Here is a 17,161-nt window from a genome sequence, read left to right as displayed (position 1 = left end):
TCTATTTCTCAGTCATTTTTAAGTTTTGCAGCCAAGTAGCTTTAAAGTTTTATGATGGAAAACTTATCAGAGATTGCGTCTTTTGCAATGACTATGTATGGTGACATAGGACATGGGCTCTAATAGGCTCTTTTTACATGTGTGTCATGTGTATTTGCCTGCTTGGGGTATAAAGCTCAGCAGCTACAATAGTTTGTCTTAGTGGGGAAGAGGGAGGAGTGTATGTTCACACTGATACGACAACAGTATCAACTAACTCATCTCTGTTTTCATTACTGTATTTCTTCGTATCTGTCTTAGTATCATAGATTTTCAATGTTTTATTGTTTCTTTTTCAATATTCTTTTTTGTTTTAACTGTTATTTTTAGTTATTTTCAAAAAGGTTTGATTATGGAAAACTCATCAGAGATTGTGTCTTTTGTATTAACTATGTATGGTGACACAGGAAACTTAAAGTACCTGTATTTCATACTGGCACTGATATTATATGTATCAGTCATTTTTGCCAACACAGCTCTTATTGTCATTATATATCTGAAACAAAACCTCCATGAGCCCATGTATCTGTTCCTGTGCAGTTTGTTTGTTAATGACATATACGGCAGCACAGCTTTGTTGCCCTGTTTGATGGTACAAATCTTATCAGAGACTCATGACATTTCTCTCTTTTTCTGCTTCATTCAAATATTTAACATTCAGACATATGTAGATGTTGAATTTCGAACTTTAACAATAATGGCATATGACAGATATGTCTGTATTTGTAAACCTTTACATTACAACTCCATTATTACTACAAGGAGAGTACAAATTGTCGTACTTGTCATCTGGATAGTTTCTTTTGTACAGATTGGAGTTTTACTGTCCTTCACCATTCGTTTAAAGTTTTGTGGGACTGTTGTTAACAAAGTTTGTTGTGGAAATCATCTTGTAGTGGCACTTTCTTGCTCACCACAAACAATACTGTCATATCTTAATGATGTAGTGTCTGGCCTTGTTTTCGGTGTTGCTGCTCCTCTTGTTTTTATTTCACTGACATATGTAAAGATTTTGTCTGTGTGTTTAAAAGCTTCCAAAGAGACAAAAACAAAGGCTTTTGATACCTGCACCCCACATTTGCTTTCAATTATGAGTTTTGTCTTTTCATGTTTTTATAACCTCATCAGTCAAAGATTTAATATGACGTTTATTCCACTTGAACTACGTATTATTTTATCCATGTATGCTTTTCTCATACAACCTATTCTAAATCCACTGATATATGGTCTCAAGTTGTCAAAAATTAGACAAGCTTTTAAAAAGCTGTCTTAATAAAAAGATACTTAATTTTTACATGCAAATTATACTTAATATTCTTTGGAAGATAATCTGATATATCTACTAATTACATCTATGTTGTTTATCGTTCAGCTTTAATTTGTTGTTTGTTGCTCGGGATATTGTTCCAGCGATGGTCTGAATTTCTCATTCTATATTTTCCACAAATGTATATTTCCTAGCTCATCTTTGTGCAGATGATATTGTCTTAACACTAACTTATTTTATCTCTCCCTATATATAAAGTATAAATGTTTTGTTCAGTTAGGGAAGCTAGCGTGAAGCACTGGTGAAATAAACCCCAGAGCAAACAAAGAATACAGTAGCAACATGAATCTTTTTACTTCTATTGTACAGTCTTTATGAGAAACTTATGTTCAGGATGAAATGTTCTTGTCTTCATCATGGTCCCACACAAAAGATAGTTAGTGGTCAGTGGGTCTTGGTCTCAGCCTTAGAGGGATTTAGAAAAAGTAGATGTAAAAAAGCAAATGTTTCTCTAGATTTCCAGGCTTCAACATAAAACCACTTTAAATAATAAACTGCTGACTCAATAACATCATCTGCCCACAGGCAGAACGTGCAGAACAAGGCACAGCAAAACGAATAAGGACCAATAATTTATGTCATATTTTCATCCTTTTAAAATTGAATGTATTTATGACCACCTCCTGATTTTTCTTACACTGTGTGCAGCGTGGGGCTGGAACAGTATGAAATTAATGAACTGGAAGCAACATTGTTTGAGCAGGGTCACGACCACAGACATGAACCATCTGTGGGAATAGAGGGATCTGAGCACATAATAAGAGCAGGATATATTTCTGTAAACACTGACACTGACACAGTTTGCAACAGCATCGCATGGATATTTACAGTACATAACTCCTGTACTTTACTTCTTGTGAAAAAAATCAAACCACATTTTATGAGGATCTGTATTTTATGAATGACACTGCTTTAATTAGAACTGTTTTTCTGAGTTGCATCGACATGTGGCAGCAGAGCAGTGTGCGCGAGCAGGGGTCTTTTTCCACTGGCTGTCTACAACCACAGTTCACGTGTCTGCCGTCAACATGTTGAACTTTCCATAACCTCTGCTCTCATAGTATCTCATTCAAAGCTATTTTGTCAAAATACTAGCAGGTAACTACTAAAAGAGTTTGATCTAAGGAAGCCAAAGCGGAATGTGTTCCCCATGTTGATTTTGGCACGAGTTTTTACACCAGATGCCCTTCCTGCTGAAGCCCTCCCATTTTGTCTGGGCTTGGGATCAGCACCAGGTGGCCCTTGGTGGTTGGCTGGGTCCACACCTGGAGGACTGCCAAAATTGTCCAAAATTAACATAAAAACAACATCAAACAACTTAATATCGATTTTATTGCATTGTGTGTTTAAGAAGTCAAACTATACTAAAGACATAACTAACTATAAAAATATTGAAAAAATAAACAATTAAAATGAATAGGTTGTGGCATAAGTTACAAATTGGACATTCATCGCTCCGAGTAAGCTGGGATCAAACTACAAGAATAGCACTTTACTTTAAGCCTAGTATTCACAGGGTAATAACAGTAATATTGTGGAAATAATGGGGTAATATCTCAGTATTAACATGGTAATGGAGGTATTATCTCAGTAATAACATAGTAACAGAGGGTAATATTTCAGTAGTAACAGTAGACCACTTCGCTCTCAGAATGCAGGCCTACTTGTGGTTCCCAGAATTTCCAAAGGTAGAATGGGAGGCAGAGCCTTTAGCTATCAAGCTCCTCTCTTGTGGAACCAGCTCCCAGTTCAGATTCGGGAAGCAGACACCCTCTCTACTTTTGAGTCTAGGCTTAAAACCTTCCTTTTTAATAAAGCATATAGTTAGTTATAGTTATGCTGCCATAGGCTTAGACTGCTGGGGGACCCACCCCCCAATGCACTGAGCTCCTTTCCTCCTCTTGACCATCTCTCCTCTCCTCTCATCCCGCAATTGTCACCACTGTATGTCATTAACTCTGTGTGTTCTCTCCCGTAGTTGTCTTTGTCCTCCTCTGTCCCCTTCTCTCTGTCCCTTTCTGCAGGTGTCCCCCGGCTTTGAAGCTGTGTGTCTTTCAGCGTGCAGCTACTGGTCCTACCAATCTGCCCGATGTTTTGTTGTTGCTTTTTGTTGCTCTGTTCTTTTCTCTCTCCCCTTTCCACTCACCCCAACCGGTCGAGGCAGATGGCCGTCCACCCTGAGCCTGGTTCTGCTGGAGGTTTCTTCCGTTAAAGGGAGTTTTTCCTCTCCACTTTTGCCTATGGCTTGCTCCAGGGGCAATTGTTGGGTTCTCTTTATATATCTTATAATCTTGACTTTATTCTGTAAAGTGCCCTGAGATGACTTTGTTGTGAATTGGCGCTATATAAATAAAGTTGAATTGAATTTAATTGAATATACCAGGTTTATTTTACATAGTAATAACGAATAAAGTAATTTAACGGTAAATATTAAGTTAATAACCCTGCTATAGGTGGTATAAGTACTGAATAAATCAAGTTACTAAGTGGCCAAACAACACACCTGTAACAATTCTAAACACCAGGAACAAGCGTGATTTTACCTAGAGACCCCCACGGTAGTTTATGTGTAGTAACCATGAATCACTTGTAAATTGCAAAACTACCAGTCTCCCTTTAGTTGTTGGTAATATCTCTAATGACATAAAGACATGACAGCTGGCACAAAGTGAAGCCACTTTAACTCATGGTTGTAGTACAGGCTATAATCCCGGCCCCTTCCGTTGGCTTCCTTTTTAGCTCTTTTTCATACTTATTACATAGATTGTATGATATTTGTGGACAGGTAATTACTGCAGCTCTTTGTGTTTAGTGTCCAAATTATTACCATATACTACTTCTAACTGGTTTTTACTTTAGCAATTACTATAATATTACCACAATTCGCTTCTCATCAATAAAATATTACCAATTCTAACCTAGTGATTACTAAAATGTTACCCAGCTATTTCTGGCTCCTTGACACGTGTGTCACGTGTATTTGCCGAGTTGGAGTATAAACCTCAGCAGCTAGAGTAGTTTGTCTTTGTGGGGAGGAGGGAGAACTGTCCATGTCCATACTCATATTACAACTAAGTATCAACTAACAAATCTCTGGCTTCATTAAATACCTACAGTATATACTTCTTCCTACTTATCTCAGTACCATAGCTTTTCAAGGTTTTATTGTTACCAAAATTTAGGCTTGGATTTACTATCAGTATACAACAACTTCTAACAAATATATATTTTTTATATTCTGTGACATTATCTCAAAGTGAAATAATGGAAAACTCGTCAGAGATTGTGTCTTTTGTATTAACTATGTATGGTGACATAGGAAACTTAAAGTACCTGTATTTCATACTGACACTGATATTATATGTATCAGTCATTTTTGCCAACACAGCTCTTATTGTCATTATATATCTGAAACAAAACCTCCATGAGCCCATGTATCTGTTCCTGTGCAGTTTGTTTGTTAATGACATATACGGCAGCACAGCTTTGTTGCCCTGTTTGATGGTACAAATCTTATCAGAGACTCATGACATTTCTTTCTTTTTCTGCTTCATACAAATATTTAACATTCAGACATATGTAGATATAGAATTTCGAACTTTAGCAATAATGGCATATGACAGATATGTATGTATTTGTAAACCTTTACATTACAACTCCATTATTACTACAAGGAGAGTACAAATTGTCATACTTGTCATCTGGATAGTTTCTTTTGTACAGGTTGGAGTTTTGTTGTCTTTTACTATTCGTCTTAGATTTTGTGGGACAGTTATTGACAAACTGGGTTGTGTAAATCATCTTGTACTTCAACTTTCTTGTTCACCAACCAGTGTTTTGTCGTATGTTAATGATGTGGTTTTTGGTCTTGTTTTCGGTGTTACTGCTCCTCTTGTTTTTATTTCATTCACATATGTAAAGATTTTGTCTGTGTGTTTAACAGCTTCCAAAGAGACAAAAACAAAGGCTTTTGATACCTGCACCCCACATTTGATTACAATCATAAGTTTTGTCTTTTCCTGTTTTTATAACCTGATCACTCAAAGATTTTATATGACATTTATTCCAAATGAGCTGCATGTTATTATATTAACATATGCATATCTTATTCAACCTCTTCTAAATCCACTGATATATGGTCTTAAATTGTCAAATATTAGAAAAGCTTTGAAAACGTTCTAGCTGAGAACAAGATTGTAACATAATAACACTGTGGAAGTTTCTAATTTCCATAGTTTGATACAAATAATACACTGTATAAAGAAATACATATATAATGTGCCTTTGTTTACATAAAGAATTTCAAAAGTCCCCGTAATTCTTCACGTGCAATTTGTTTGAATTTATATTTATATATTGGTTTTAAAATTTTGTTTTATTTTTCTGTGTATTTAATAATTGAATATTGTACAATAACCTCCTGTATGTTGTTTCAATGTTTTGTAGTTCAACTGACATGACCCTCACTTAATAATAGTATGTAGTTTTTCAATCTTTCCTCGGGACATTGGCCTTGAGATGTGCCTAATTGTAGATTCTTGGTTGTTTGTCCAAATGATCAATGATGATGGATTTTCGTGTAAGTGTTCTTCTCAATTATGAAGCATCATGATTTGCACTGTTCTTTGCAAAAGCTTCAATTAGTTGTTTATGAAATGCTGTATATAATATATAGGAAATATGTGCACAAAATCAAAAAACAAGATAATATAATAAATGGGTTAAAGTATTTAGTATATTCCCTTGGATTTTGCATCTCTGAAATAATACATCAAATTTATATAGCGCTTTTCGGGACACAAAGATGCTTTACAATAGTTACATACAATACATACAATGTACACAGATAAGGAAAACAAGGCGGTGGTTACTGGGAATGGTAGGCTTTGTTAAAAAGATGAGTTTTTAACTGTTTTTTTCAGATTTGTTGAGAGTCTGGGAATCAAATATGTAGAGGGAGAGAGTTCCAGAGGGTGGGGTCAAAGGCAAAGGCTCTATCACCCAAGGTAGGGTGCTTTGAATTAGAGGATTGAAGGCAGTGGTTTCTGTAGAAGATAGTTCATGTATGGGGGGGGGCTGGTTATTGAGGGCTTTGTATTTAGAAGAATCTAACTTAGCCTGGAAAAACTGTTTAAAAATGTACAAAAAATCTCTCTGTGATGCCAGAACAACATATTATTCATCATTAATAGAAGAAAACAAGAACAACCCCCGGTTTCTGTTCAGCACTGTAGCCAGGCTGACTAAGAGCCATAGTTCTGTTGAGCCTAGTTTTCCCTTAACTCTGAGCAGCAATGACTTCATGACTTTCTTTATGAATAAAATTGTAGCTATTAGAGAAAGAATTCACCAGATCCTCCCCCCAAATATTACAGGTAGATCTTCATGTACAGCAGTGCTAGAGTCATCGATAAGGCCCCAATCCCTCTGAGACTGCTTTTTACCCATAGATCTCTCTGAGCTAGCTTCAATTATTACCTCATCTAAACCAACAACCTGTCTGCTAGACCCTATTCCAACTAAGCTGCTCAAGGAAGCTTTACCCTTAATAGATATGTTCGTATTAGATATCATCAATCTATCTTTAGAAACAGGCTATGTACCACAGGCCTATAAGGTAGCTGTAATTAAACCACTACTTAAAAAAACCCTGTCTTGACCCAGGTGTTTTAGCCAATTACAGACCAATAGCTAATCTCCCCTTTATTTCTAAAATAATTGAAAAAGTAGTTGCAAAACAATTATGTGATCAATTTATAGGAATAATTTGTATGAAGACTTTCAGTCAGGATTTAGAGTTCATCATAGTACAGAAACAGCACTGGTAAAAGTCACCAACGATCTTCTCATGGCCTCAGATACTGGACTCATCTCTATACTTGTTCTGTTATATCTTAGTGCTGCATTTGATACCATTTATCACAATATTTTATTACATAGACTGGAACATGAAATTGGTATTATAGGAACTGCACTAGGTTGGTTTAAATCTTATATATCTGTTTTTCAATTTGTTCATATTACTGATGAATCCTCCATGCACACAAAGGTTAGCTATGGAGTTCCACAAGGCTCTGTGTTAGGACCAAAACTTTTTACTTTATATATGTCTCTTTTAGGCAACACAATTAGAAAACACTCCATAAATTTCCACTGCTATGCTGATGTTTCCTAGCTATATTTATCTATGGGACCAGATGAAAATAATCAGTTAATCAAGCTTCAAGCCTACAGGACATAAAGGCCTGGATGTCCCACATTTTTTCCCATTGTATATAGAGGACCTCATAGCACCATATCATCCCAGTAGACCACTTTGTTTTCAGAATGCAGGCCTACTTATGGTTCCCAGAATTTCTAAAGGTAGAATGGGAAGCAGAGCCTTTAGCTATCAAGCTCCTCTCCTGTGGAACCAGCCCTCATTTCTGATTGGGGAAGCAGACACCCTCTCTACTTTTAAGTCTAGGCTTAAAACCTTCCTCTTTAATAAAGCTTATAGTTTATTATAGTTATGCTGCTATAGGCTTAGACTGCTGGGGGACCCCCCTCTTCTTGTCCTTATCTCCTCTCCTCTCACCACACAATTGTCACGACTGTATGATATTAACTCTATTTGTTTTCTCTCGTAGTTGTCTTTCTCCTTCTCTGTCTCCCTCTCTCTGTCCCTCTATGTCTGTCCCTGGCTTAGAAGCCGTGTGTCTTCCAGTGTGCAGCTACTGGTCCTTCCAACCTGCCCAATGCTTTGATGTTGCCCTTGTTCTTTTCTCTGTTCACTTTCCACTCACCCCAACCGGTCAAGGCAGATGGCAGTCCACCCTGAGCCTGGTTCTGCAGGAGGTTTCTTCCGTTAAAGGGAGTTTTTTCCTCTCCACTGTTGCCTAGGGATTGTTCCAGGGGGAACTGTTGGGTTCTATCTATACATCTTTATAATCTTTATAAACTTTGTTGTGAATTGGTGCTATATAAATAAAGTTGAATTGAACTGACTTGAATATGGAAGCATCTCCTGATCACCCAGAACCCGTTTCTACTTCTCACTGAAAACTACACAACATTTTTCTTTTTTCAACTTCCACCACTTCATCCTCTGCTCTGCCTTAGTCCTCTTCATCTTTCTCACCACCATCCTGTGTTGTCTGGCTACACTCTCCCCTACTACTTAAGTTACTTAAGAAAACTTCAAAGTTTTTAAAAGTGTACCTGCAGTGTCAGTATGATACCCCAAAGGATGTACAAAGCGGCACAATTTTTGACGCATTAGGAGGTAAAGCAAGGTTGCTTGCCCAAACAACTCGATCTGCTCCTGACCTGCCCACTGTCGCCTGTTTGCTACCTACCTACCGCCTCACCTTCATTTTCAGGGCATGGCCTGCCTCTTCACTCTAGGTCATTCTCTGGATTTGGATATTTAATTTAGCTGACTGAATTTCACCAATGTATACTGGACAAAATAACTGATTATACGGAAGTGCCTTATTTATTGTAACTGTGGATGAACGTTATTGGATGTTTGAAACATTGACCTTAGAGTCACTCCTGTCTATCCTGTCTATACCGTATCTGCCTTTCAGAGAGCCTCTAATTCTGACATTATACTGACTTTGTTAGGAGGAAGTGTACGTGTGAACACAAATGTCCGAGTTTGACACTGTGGAAAGTGCAATATTCATATCATGTGTGTAGCACACTGCTCTTTCCTGAATTGTTGGAGAATTTCCAGTGAGCGAACTACCGTGTTGATGACATTTCCATCACTTGACTACAACGCAGTCGTAACCTTTTTATTAGATGGACAACTCCTGATTCCGACCCTTGCTCTTTCCCTTTCCACTGTTTAATAGGGTCTTTTGACACGTGTGTCATGTGTATTTGCCTGCTTGCAGTATAAAGCTCAGCAGCTACATTAGTTTGTCTTAGTGGGGAGGAGGGAGGAGTGTATGTTCACGCTGATACTACAACAGTGTCAAATAACTCATATCTGTTTTCATTACTGTATTTCCTCGTACCTGTGTTAGTATCATAGATTTTCAATGTTTTATTGTTTCTTTTTCAATATTCTTTTTTGTTTTAACTGTTATTTTTAATTATTTTAAAAAAAAGGTTGGATTATGGAAAACTCAACAGAGATTGTGTCTTTTGTATTAACTATGTATGGTGACACAGGAAACTTAAAGTACCTGTATTTCATACTGGCACTGATATTATATGTATCAGTCATTTTTGCCAACACAGCTCTTATTGTCATTATATATCTGAAACAAAACCTCCATGAGCCCATGTATCTGTTCCTGTGTAGTTTGTTTGTTAATGAAATATACGGCAGCACAGCTTTGTTGCCCTGTTTGATGGTACAAATCTTATCAGAGACTCATGACATTTCTCTCTTTTTCTGCTTCATTCAAATATTTAACATTCAGACATACATAGCTTTAGAATTTCGAACTTTAACAATAATGGCATATGACAGATATGTCTGTATTTGTAAACCTTTACATTACAACTCCATTATTACTACAAGGAGAGTACAAATTGTCGTACTTGTTTTCTGGATAGTTTCTTTTGCAGAAGTTGGAGTGATACTGTCTTTCACTGTTATTTTAAAGTTTTGTGGCACTGTTATCAACAAAGTTTGCTGTGGACACCATTTTGTAGTTGAACTTTCTTGTTCACCAAACTTATTATTGTCATATATTAATGATGTGGTTTTTGGCCTCGTTTTCATTGTTACTGCTCCTCTTGTTTTTATTATATTCACATATGTAAAGATTTTATCTGTGTGTTTAAAAGCTTCCAAAGAGACAAAAACAAAGGCTTTTGATACTTGCACCCCACATTTGATTTCAATCATGAGTTTTGTTTTTTCCTGTTTTTACAACCTCATCAGTCAAAGATTTGATATAGCGTTTGTTCCACTTGAGTTGCGAGTTATTTTATCCATGTATGCATTTCTCATACAGCCTATTCTAAATCCACTGATATATGGTCTCAAGTTGTCCAAAATTAGACAAGCTTTGAAAAAGCTGTGTTGATAAAAACAGAACTTTAACCACAATTTTACGATATGATTATCTGATGTTGTAGGTGGAAATTTTTTTCTGTAGAATTCTAAATGTAAACGTCTCATGTTTACACAGTAATACTAACCCCTTGAATGTTCTGTAAAATCTTTATGGCTGTATTTTATGTTGCTAGTGGTCTTTTAATTCTTAGCTAATGATATTGTCCCAATTTTGTTCAAATATTCGGTTCATTAATACAAACAGAAAAACATCAATACATAAGATGTATTTGGTTTATTTTAGGCTGTATTTTAGTTATTTTTCACATGCAATATGTACTTAGTATATCTAGCTATTTTACTGTATTTCTACCAAGATTTGGAAAATTGTTCTGTAGCCTGTAGATTGGAAATAACTCATATTTAGGGTTTTTGGTATAGTTGAAATGGCTGTATTTTAAACAACACCTTGTATTTTTTTTCATCTTTGCTCAGGATATCCAGTTTTAGATTTTCTTAATGACTCTTCATATGTTCCAGAAATTCCAAGTTTTGTTTGTAACTGCTATGATTGTGTACATATTAGTACAACAACTGTGATGTGATTTTTTTCTCTCTGTGCAAAGAAAGAACTCACACTCACAAATGCTCTAAGGAATTTACTTTTATATCAAATACTGAATCTCATCAGTGTGTCTTCCCACAAATCCTACAAAGATAATTGTAGGATCAGTTATAATTAAAATGTTTGGGCGTTTTTTCAATAATCCATTGAATGTGTTTTGAATTATGATCATCCAATTAAGTAACCTTGACTCATTATTTTATTCAAGATAACTTCAGCAAATGACTTCTGTCTTGAGGCTTACAACCATTATCTGGATAGTTAATTAATGTAGTCTTTTTACATCTCAACACAGTGGTCAGTGCGAAAAAAAGGAGACATCTAAAGTCTCCTCTTAAATGTTATATCTTTTTTACTTTTAGAACTCTCGTGCTTTACTTTATAATTCTTATTTATGTCATTTTTCATTTGTTTATTAATTTTAAGTCACATCATCGGGACAAATTCATTGTGTGTGAAAATGTATTTGGCAATAAACAGATTAATATCATTTATTGGTTTTTTGTTGTTCTTTTCATGTACATTTACAGTGCATCCAGAAAGTATCCCAGCACTTAACTTTTTCCACATTTTGTTATTTTACAGCCTTATTTCGAAATGGATTAAATTCATTATGTTTCTTAAAATTCGACAAATAATATCCGATAAAGACAATGTGAAAGAAGTTTGTTTGAAATGTTTCCAAATTTATTTTAAAAAAAAACAAAAAAATTTAAAAAAATCACATGTAGTAAGTATTCATGGCCTTTGCTTAATACTTTGTTGAAGCACCTTTAGCACCAATTACAGCCTCAAGTCTTTTTGAGTATGATGCTACAAGGTGCTACACACCTATTTTGGGCAGTTTCTCCCGTTGTTCTTTGCAGTACCTCTCAAGCTCCATCAGTTTGGATGGGGAGCGTTGATGCACAGTCATTTTCATATATCTCCAGATATGTTCGGTCAGGTTCAAGTCTGGGCTCTGGCTGGGCCACTCAAGGACAGTCACAGAGTTGTCCCATAGCAACTCCTTTGTTATCTTGTTGTCCTGTTGAGAGATGAACCGTTGCCCCAGTCTGAGGTCCAGAGTGCTTTGGAACAGGTTTTCATCAAGGATGTCTCTGTACATCTCTGCATTCATCTTCCCCGCGATCCTGACTAGTCTCCCACTTCCTGCCACTGAATAACATCCCCACAACATGATACTGCCACCACCATGCTTCACTGTAGGGATGGTTTTGGCCACACGGTGCCTGATTTCCTCAAGACATCACACTTGGCATTCAGGCCAAGGTGTTCAATCTTTGTTTCATCATACCAGAGAACTTTGTTTCCCATGGTCTGAGAATCCGTCAGGTCGGCTGCCATGTGCCTTTTACTGAGAAGTGATTTCCGTCTGGCCACTCCACCATACAGACCTGATTAGTGGAGTGCTGCAGAGGTGGCTGTTCTTCGAGAAGGTTCTCCTCTCTCCACAGAGAAATGCTGGAGATCTTTCAGATTGACTATCGGTTCCTTGGTTACATCCCTGATGAAGGCCTTTCACTCTCTTGATCGTTCAGTTTGGCTGGCCACTCTAGGAAGAGTCCTGGTGGTTCTAAGCTTCTTCCATTTAGGGATGATGGAGGCCACTGTGCTCAGTGGGACCTACAATCCTGAATCCAAATCTGTGCCTTGATACAATCCTGTCTCAGAGGTCTACAGACACTTACTTGGACTTCATGGCTTGGTTTGTGCTCTTACATGCAATGTTAACTGTGGGACCTTATATAAACAGGTGTATACTTTTCCAAATCATATCCAAGTTATATATAACAACTAATTTTGCACAACTTCACCAAGACAAATTCCTCAAACCTAAATTTCCCAAAATTATAGGATTCTGACTCATTGGTTACTTGACCTGTTTGTCATGAGTGATTACTTGCAGGAAGAGGGGTATAAAGCTCAGCAGCTGCTTCTGCTTGCTTTAATAGGGAGGGGCAGAGTATATTCCTATAATGACTAAGCATCAAATGTGTGGCATAATTCACTACTTACTGGAAACCCTAATACTGTTATAAATGTTTTAAATTGTTCAATACAAGCTCTCATAAAATGTTTAAATATAGTGATTTTCAGTCATTTCAATAGTCATCAGTCACTTATGCTTTAAGTTTGATTATGGAAAACTCATCAGAGATTGTGTCTTTTGTATTAACTATGTATGGTGACATAGGAAACTTAAAGTACCTGTATTTCATACTGGCACTGATATTATATGTATCAGTCATTTTTGCCAACACAGCTCTTATTGTCATTATATATCTGAAACAAAACCTCCATGAGCCCATGTATCTGTTCCTGTGCAGTTTGTTTGTTAATGACATATACGGCAGCACAGCTTTGTTGCCCTGTTTGATGGTACAAATCTTATCAGAGACTCATGACATTTCTCTCTTTTTCTGCTTCATTCAAATATTTAACATTCAGACATATGTAGATGTTGAATTTCGATCTTTAACAATAATGGCATATGACAGATATGTCTGTATTTGTAAACCTTTACATTACAACAACGTTATTACTACAAGGAGAGTACAAATTGTCATACTTGTTATCTGGATAGGTTCTTTTGTAGAGGTTGGAGTTTTGTTGTCTTTTACTATTCGTCTTAGATTTTGTGGGACAGTTATTGACAAACTGGGTTGTGAAAATCATCTTGTACTTCAACTTTCTTGTTCACCAACCAAATTATTGTCGTATGTTAATGATGTGATTTTTGGTCTTGTTTTCGTTGTTACTGCTCCTCTTGTTTTTATTTCATTCACATATGTAAAGATTTTGTCTGTGTGTTTAAAAGCTTCCAAAGAGACAAAAACAAAGGCTTTTGATACCTGCACCCCACATTTGATTTCAATCATGAGTTTTGTTTTTGCATGTTTCTATACCCTGATCAGTCAAAGATTTGATATGACATTTATTCCACTTGAACTGCGAGTTATTTTATTAACATATCCATTTCTCATCCAACCTCTGCTAAATCCTATAATATATGGTCTTAAGTTGTCAAAAATTAGAGAAGCTTTTAAAAGGTTTTAGTTAAGAAAAAATACTGTAGTTTTTATGGTGTGAAAGTAACAAATTTTTTAATTTGATTTGAAAATATATTGTTTAAAGTAATACATAGTAGTAAATTTGTGCTTTATATTTGAAGCTATATTTATGAATTGAATCTGTTATAATAACCACTTATATGTTGCCTCAAGTCTTTGGAGTTCAGCTGACATGACTGTAAATGAACAATGCTCTGTAATTTATCGATCTTTGCTCAGGATATTGGCTGTGAGATGTCCCTGATTGTAGCTTCTATGTTGTTTGTGGAAATGATAATTTTAGCTTTACCTTGGTCTTTGTCAAGTGTGAGTGTTTTTTTCAATTATGAAGCCAGTTTTAAACACTGGTGAAACTTAAATTAAAAGCAATTCAAAGATTAAAAGAGCAACGTGAGTTTTAACTTAATTTTGCACAGTATTGTGCAAAATCTTACATTTGTTGTTTTAGTAATGCTATGATGACCAAATATATTTATTTCACAATCTTGTTATTAAAATACAACTAGAAAATAAACTAGACAATATATACTGCTACTCTAAGAAAAACGGGACAGGATAAAAAGGTTAAGATTTGCAAAAGATTACAAAGAATTCAGAGAAAAAGAGTAATAAAAATGTGTAGTTAATTTATGGTTCTAATCATGGACAGTATGCAAGAAGAAGATTTTGAACGAGATGGAATATTTGGGAAAAGGTAGTAGTGCTTGTAATTCTTCTTGTTCTACTCATGTTTCTGATCTTTTCACGTATAAATAATAACTATGCCTCTTTTAAGGGCATCATTGGATTGAAAACTCAGATAAATTAGCCAGCTGAAAATTCACTTTATGATTTATTCAGGGTCATGAATGTTAGGCCCAGCCAGGAAACCCACTGAGACCCAGAATAAATTGTTAAGATCACATGTAAACTACAATTCAGCATCTATGTTCTATGCCAGGGGTGTCCAAGCTTTTATCACTGAGGGCCACACACAGAAAAAGGACCTCAGTGGGAGCAATGATGCTGTGCTTTGGACTGAAAGATAGCTGGAAGGTCGGGAGTAAACTTGGTGGTTGAGATGCAAAGAACATCACAGAGATGTCTGTCTCGCTGTTTAAAAGAGAAAATATTTGCTCATGTATGTTGAGCAAGTTCTGGTAGAAGTCGGGCACCGAGAGAAGCTGATGTGATCAATTATCACACGGGATTTCGATACGTTCTAATTGCAGACTCTCTTCCACTTCCTCTGCATCCACTAGAAAAGGTGTCGAGAAGAGTTGGATTTCTTTCTCTATGATAGAAAAATCTTGTGAGACTGAATTCTCTCACGAGAGCTGTGATTGCAGACACATTTTTGCAGACACTCTTTTTAGCATGAAGATCAGCCGCTGGAAGAGGTCTTTCAAAAACTTGTCAATTTCTGATCTAAAGAAAAGAAACCGTCAGAGCAGAGAGTTGTATTGAAATAACCAATGCTTGAGATGACCTAATCATGTAATTCAGTGAGGTTGGGTGTGGGAAGATCAAGTATTTGTGCAGCAATACTGGTCACCTTTGTGAGTTTGTTCTGAGAGCATGTTCACAAAACAGATGGAACAATCCAATAACTTTGATAAAGCAACAGCAGTAAATGAGGAGCATGAAGTCTTTTAATTTTACGGATGATTAACAGTCTTTGGTGGCTTCTTTTGTCAATGTCCATGGTGTGCTGATCAATAAGGAGTGTGTTATCTAATGCTACTCCCAGGTATTTGAAACTATCTACTTTTTCTACAGTTTGGTTGTGAATGACAATGCGGTGCTGTGTTGAAGGTTGGGTATTAGCTCTATTGTCTTGCTGACATTGAGGTTTAAGGTGATTATCCTAACTCAACTTAGTGAAGTGCGTGACAATGGTGTGGTAGTCCAAGACGGAGTTATTGTCTTCGAATGAGGTGAAAAGGGCTGTGTCATCGGACCATTTTAAGTACTTTGTGCTGGGTGATGGGCTGATGCTGTCATGGATGTGGACTGTGTACAGAAAAGGACTTAGCACACAGCCCTGCGGTGCTCCTGTGTTGATGGTAAGAGTAGGAGATATGGTTGAGCCTAGCCTTACTACTTTCTGCCAGTTGATGAAGAAATTGTCTGTCAGATAAATCAGCTGGGTGAGGATATTGAGGTGATACAACTTCTGGATGATAAGGTGCCTCTGGATGGAATTAAAGGCAGAACTGAAGTCCATGAAGAGTATCCTGGCAAAGTGGCCCGGAGAGTCCAGGTGCTAAAGAAGGAGGTGCAGCAGAGAGGCTATAGCATCCCCTCTATCACCTTATAGGCAAATTGGAGTGGGTCCAATTGTGGGTTGACAGCTGGAATGATGGTGTTCAGCAACAGCTTCTCCAGGCATTTCATAATTATGGATGTGAGGGCAACAGGTCGGTACTGGTTGAATTCAGCGGGCCGTGGCTTCTTGGGGACAGGGATTATGTAATCCATTTTCCAGATGGAGGGTATGGGAGCAGTGAGATAAGCTTTGCTAAAAAGTGAATCAAAAATAGCACCTACTTAGCTTAGCTTACACCTTCCACAGTGAATGAGGGCGGTTCATCAGGGTCTGGTGGAGGAAGGGCTCTCAGGAGCTTTTCACATTCAGCTGAATAGTCCATATTGTCAGAAGAAGCACGAAATGCATTGAGTTCTCACACAAATAGTGCTGAGTCTGTTATTGCATGTTTGGTGGTTTTGGAGTCACATCCTATTAATGTATGTACTTTCTTAAATGCTTTTGTGTGCATGTTTGAGAACTCATTTTCTACTGTGTCCTTGTATGGAGTTTATAAAATCCCCCAGAATGAAGAGCGGAGCACAGGGATACTTAGCTAGCACTAAGTAGCTACTACTTTGATTTTGTTGCACCTCCTAATGCCGTGTTTCTGACAGGGCAATGATACAGATGTCCCTAAAGGCCCTTTACAATCAGCATCTGGAGTGTAGCAAGTCCATTTTTTGCAAAGTGAACAAACATTTGAAAGGATAAAGGATGGAAACGAGGATTAAATGGATGTTTCCTAATTCTGTTGTACCTCTGCGTCTTTCTCATTTCCTACGCTGAAGCTTCGGTGTTAGAACCACAT

The 17,161-nt window shown here is 36.8% G+C and overlaps 1 protein-coding gene across 1 annotated transcript; it reads left to right on the top strand.

Annotated features, from left to right (window-relative positions):
- Window positions 1-4,669: 4,669 nt before the first annotated feature.
- Window positions 4,670-8,186, top strand: LOC137132976 (olfactory receptor 6C1-like). Its single transcript, XM_067516019.1, has 2 exons — window positions 4,670-5,377; window positions 8,055-8,186. Exons 1-2 carry the CDS (start codon window positions 4,670-4,672, stop codon window positions 8,184-8,186), a joined length of 840 nt encoding a protein of 279 aa, XP_067372120.1.
- Window positions 8,187-17,161: the final 8,975 nt, after the last annotated feature.

This window comes from Channa argus, chromosome 9 (genome assembly GCF_033026475.1).
Source record: "Channa argus isolate prfri chromosome 9, Channa argus male v1.0, whole genome shotgun sequence".
In the NCBI taxonomy this organism is placed as follows: domain Eukaryota; kingdom Metazoa; phylum Chordata; class Actinopteri; order Anabantiformes; family Channidae; genus Channa; species Channa argus.
Note: the sequence above shows the minus strand (reverse complement) of the source record. Positions and strands in the feature narration are given on the sequence as shown.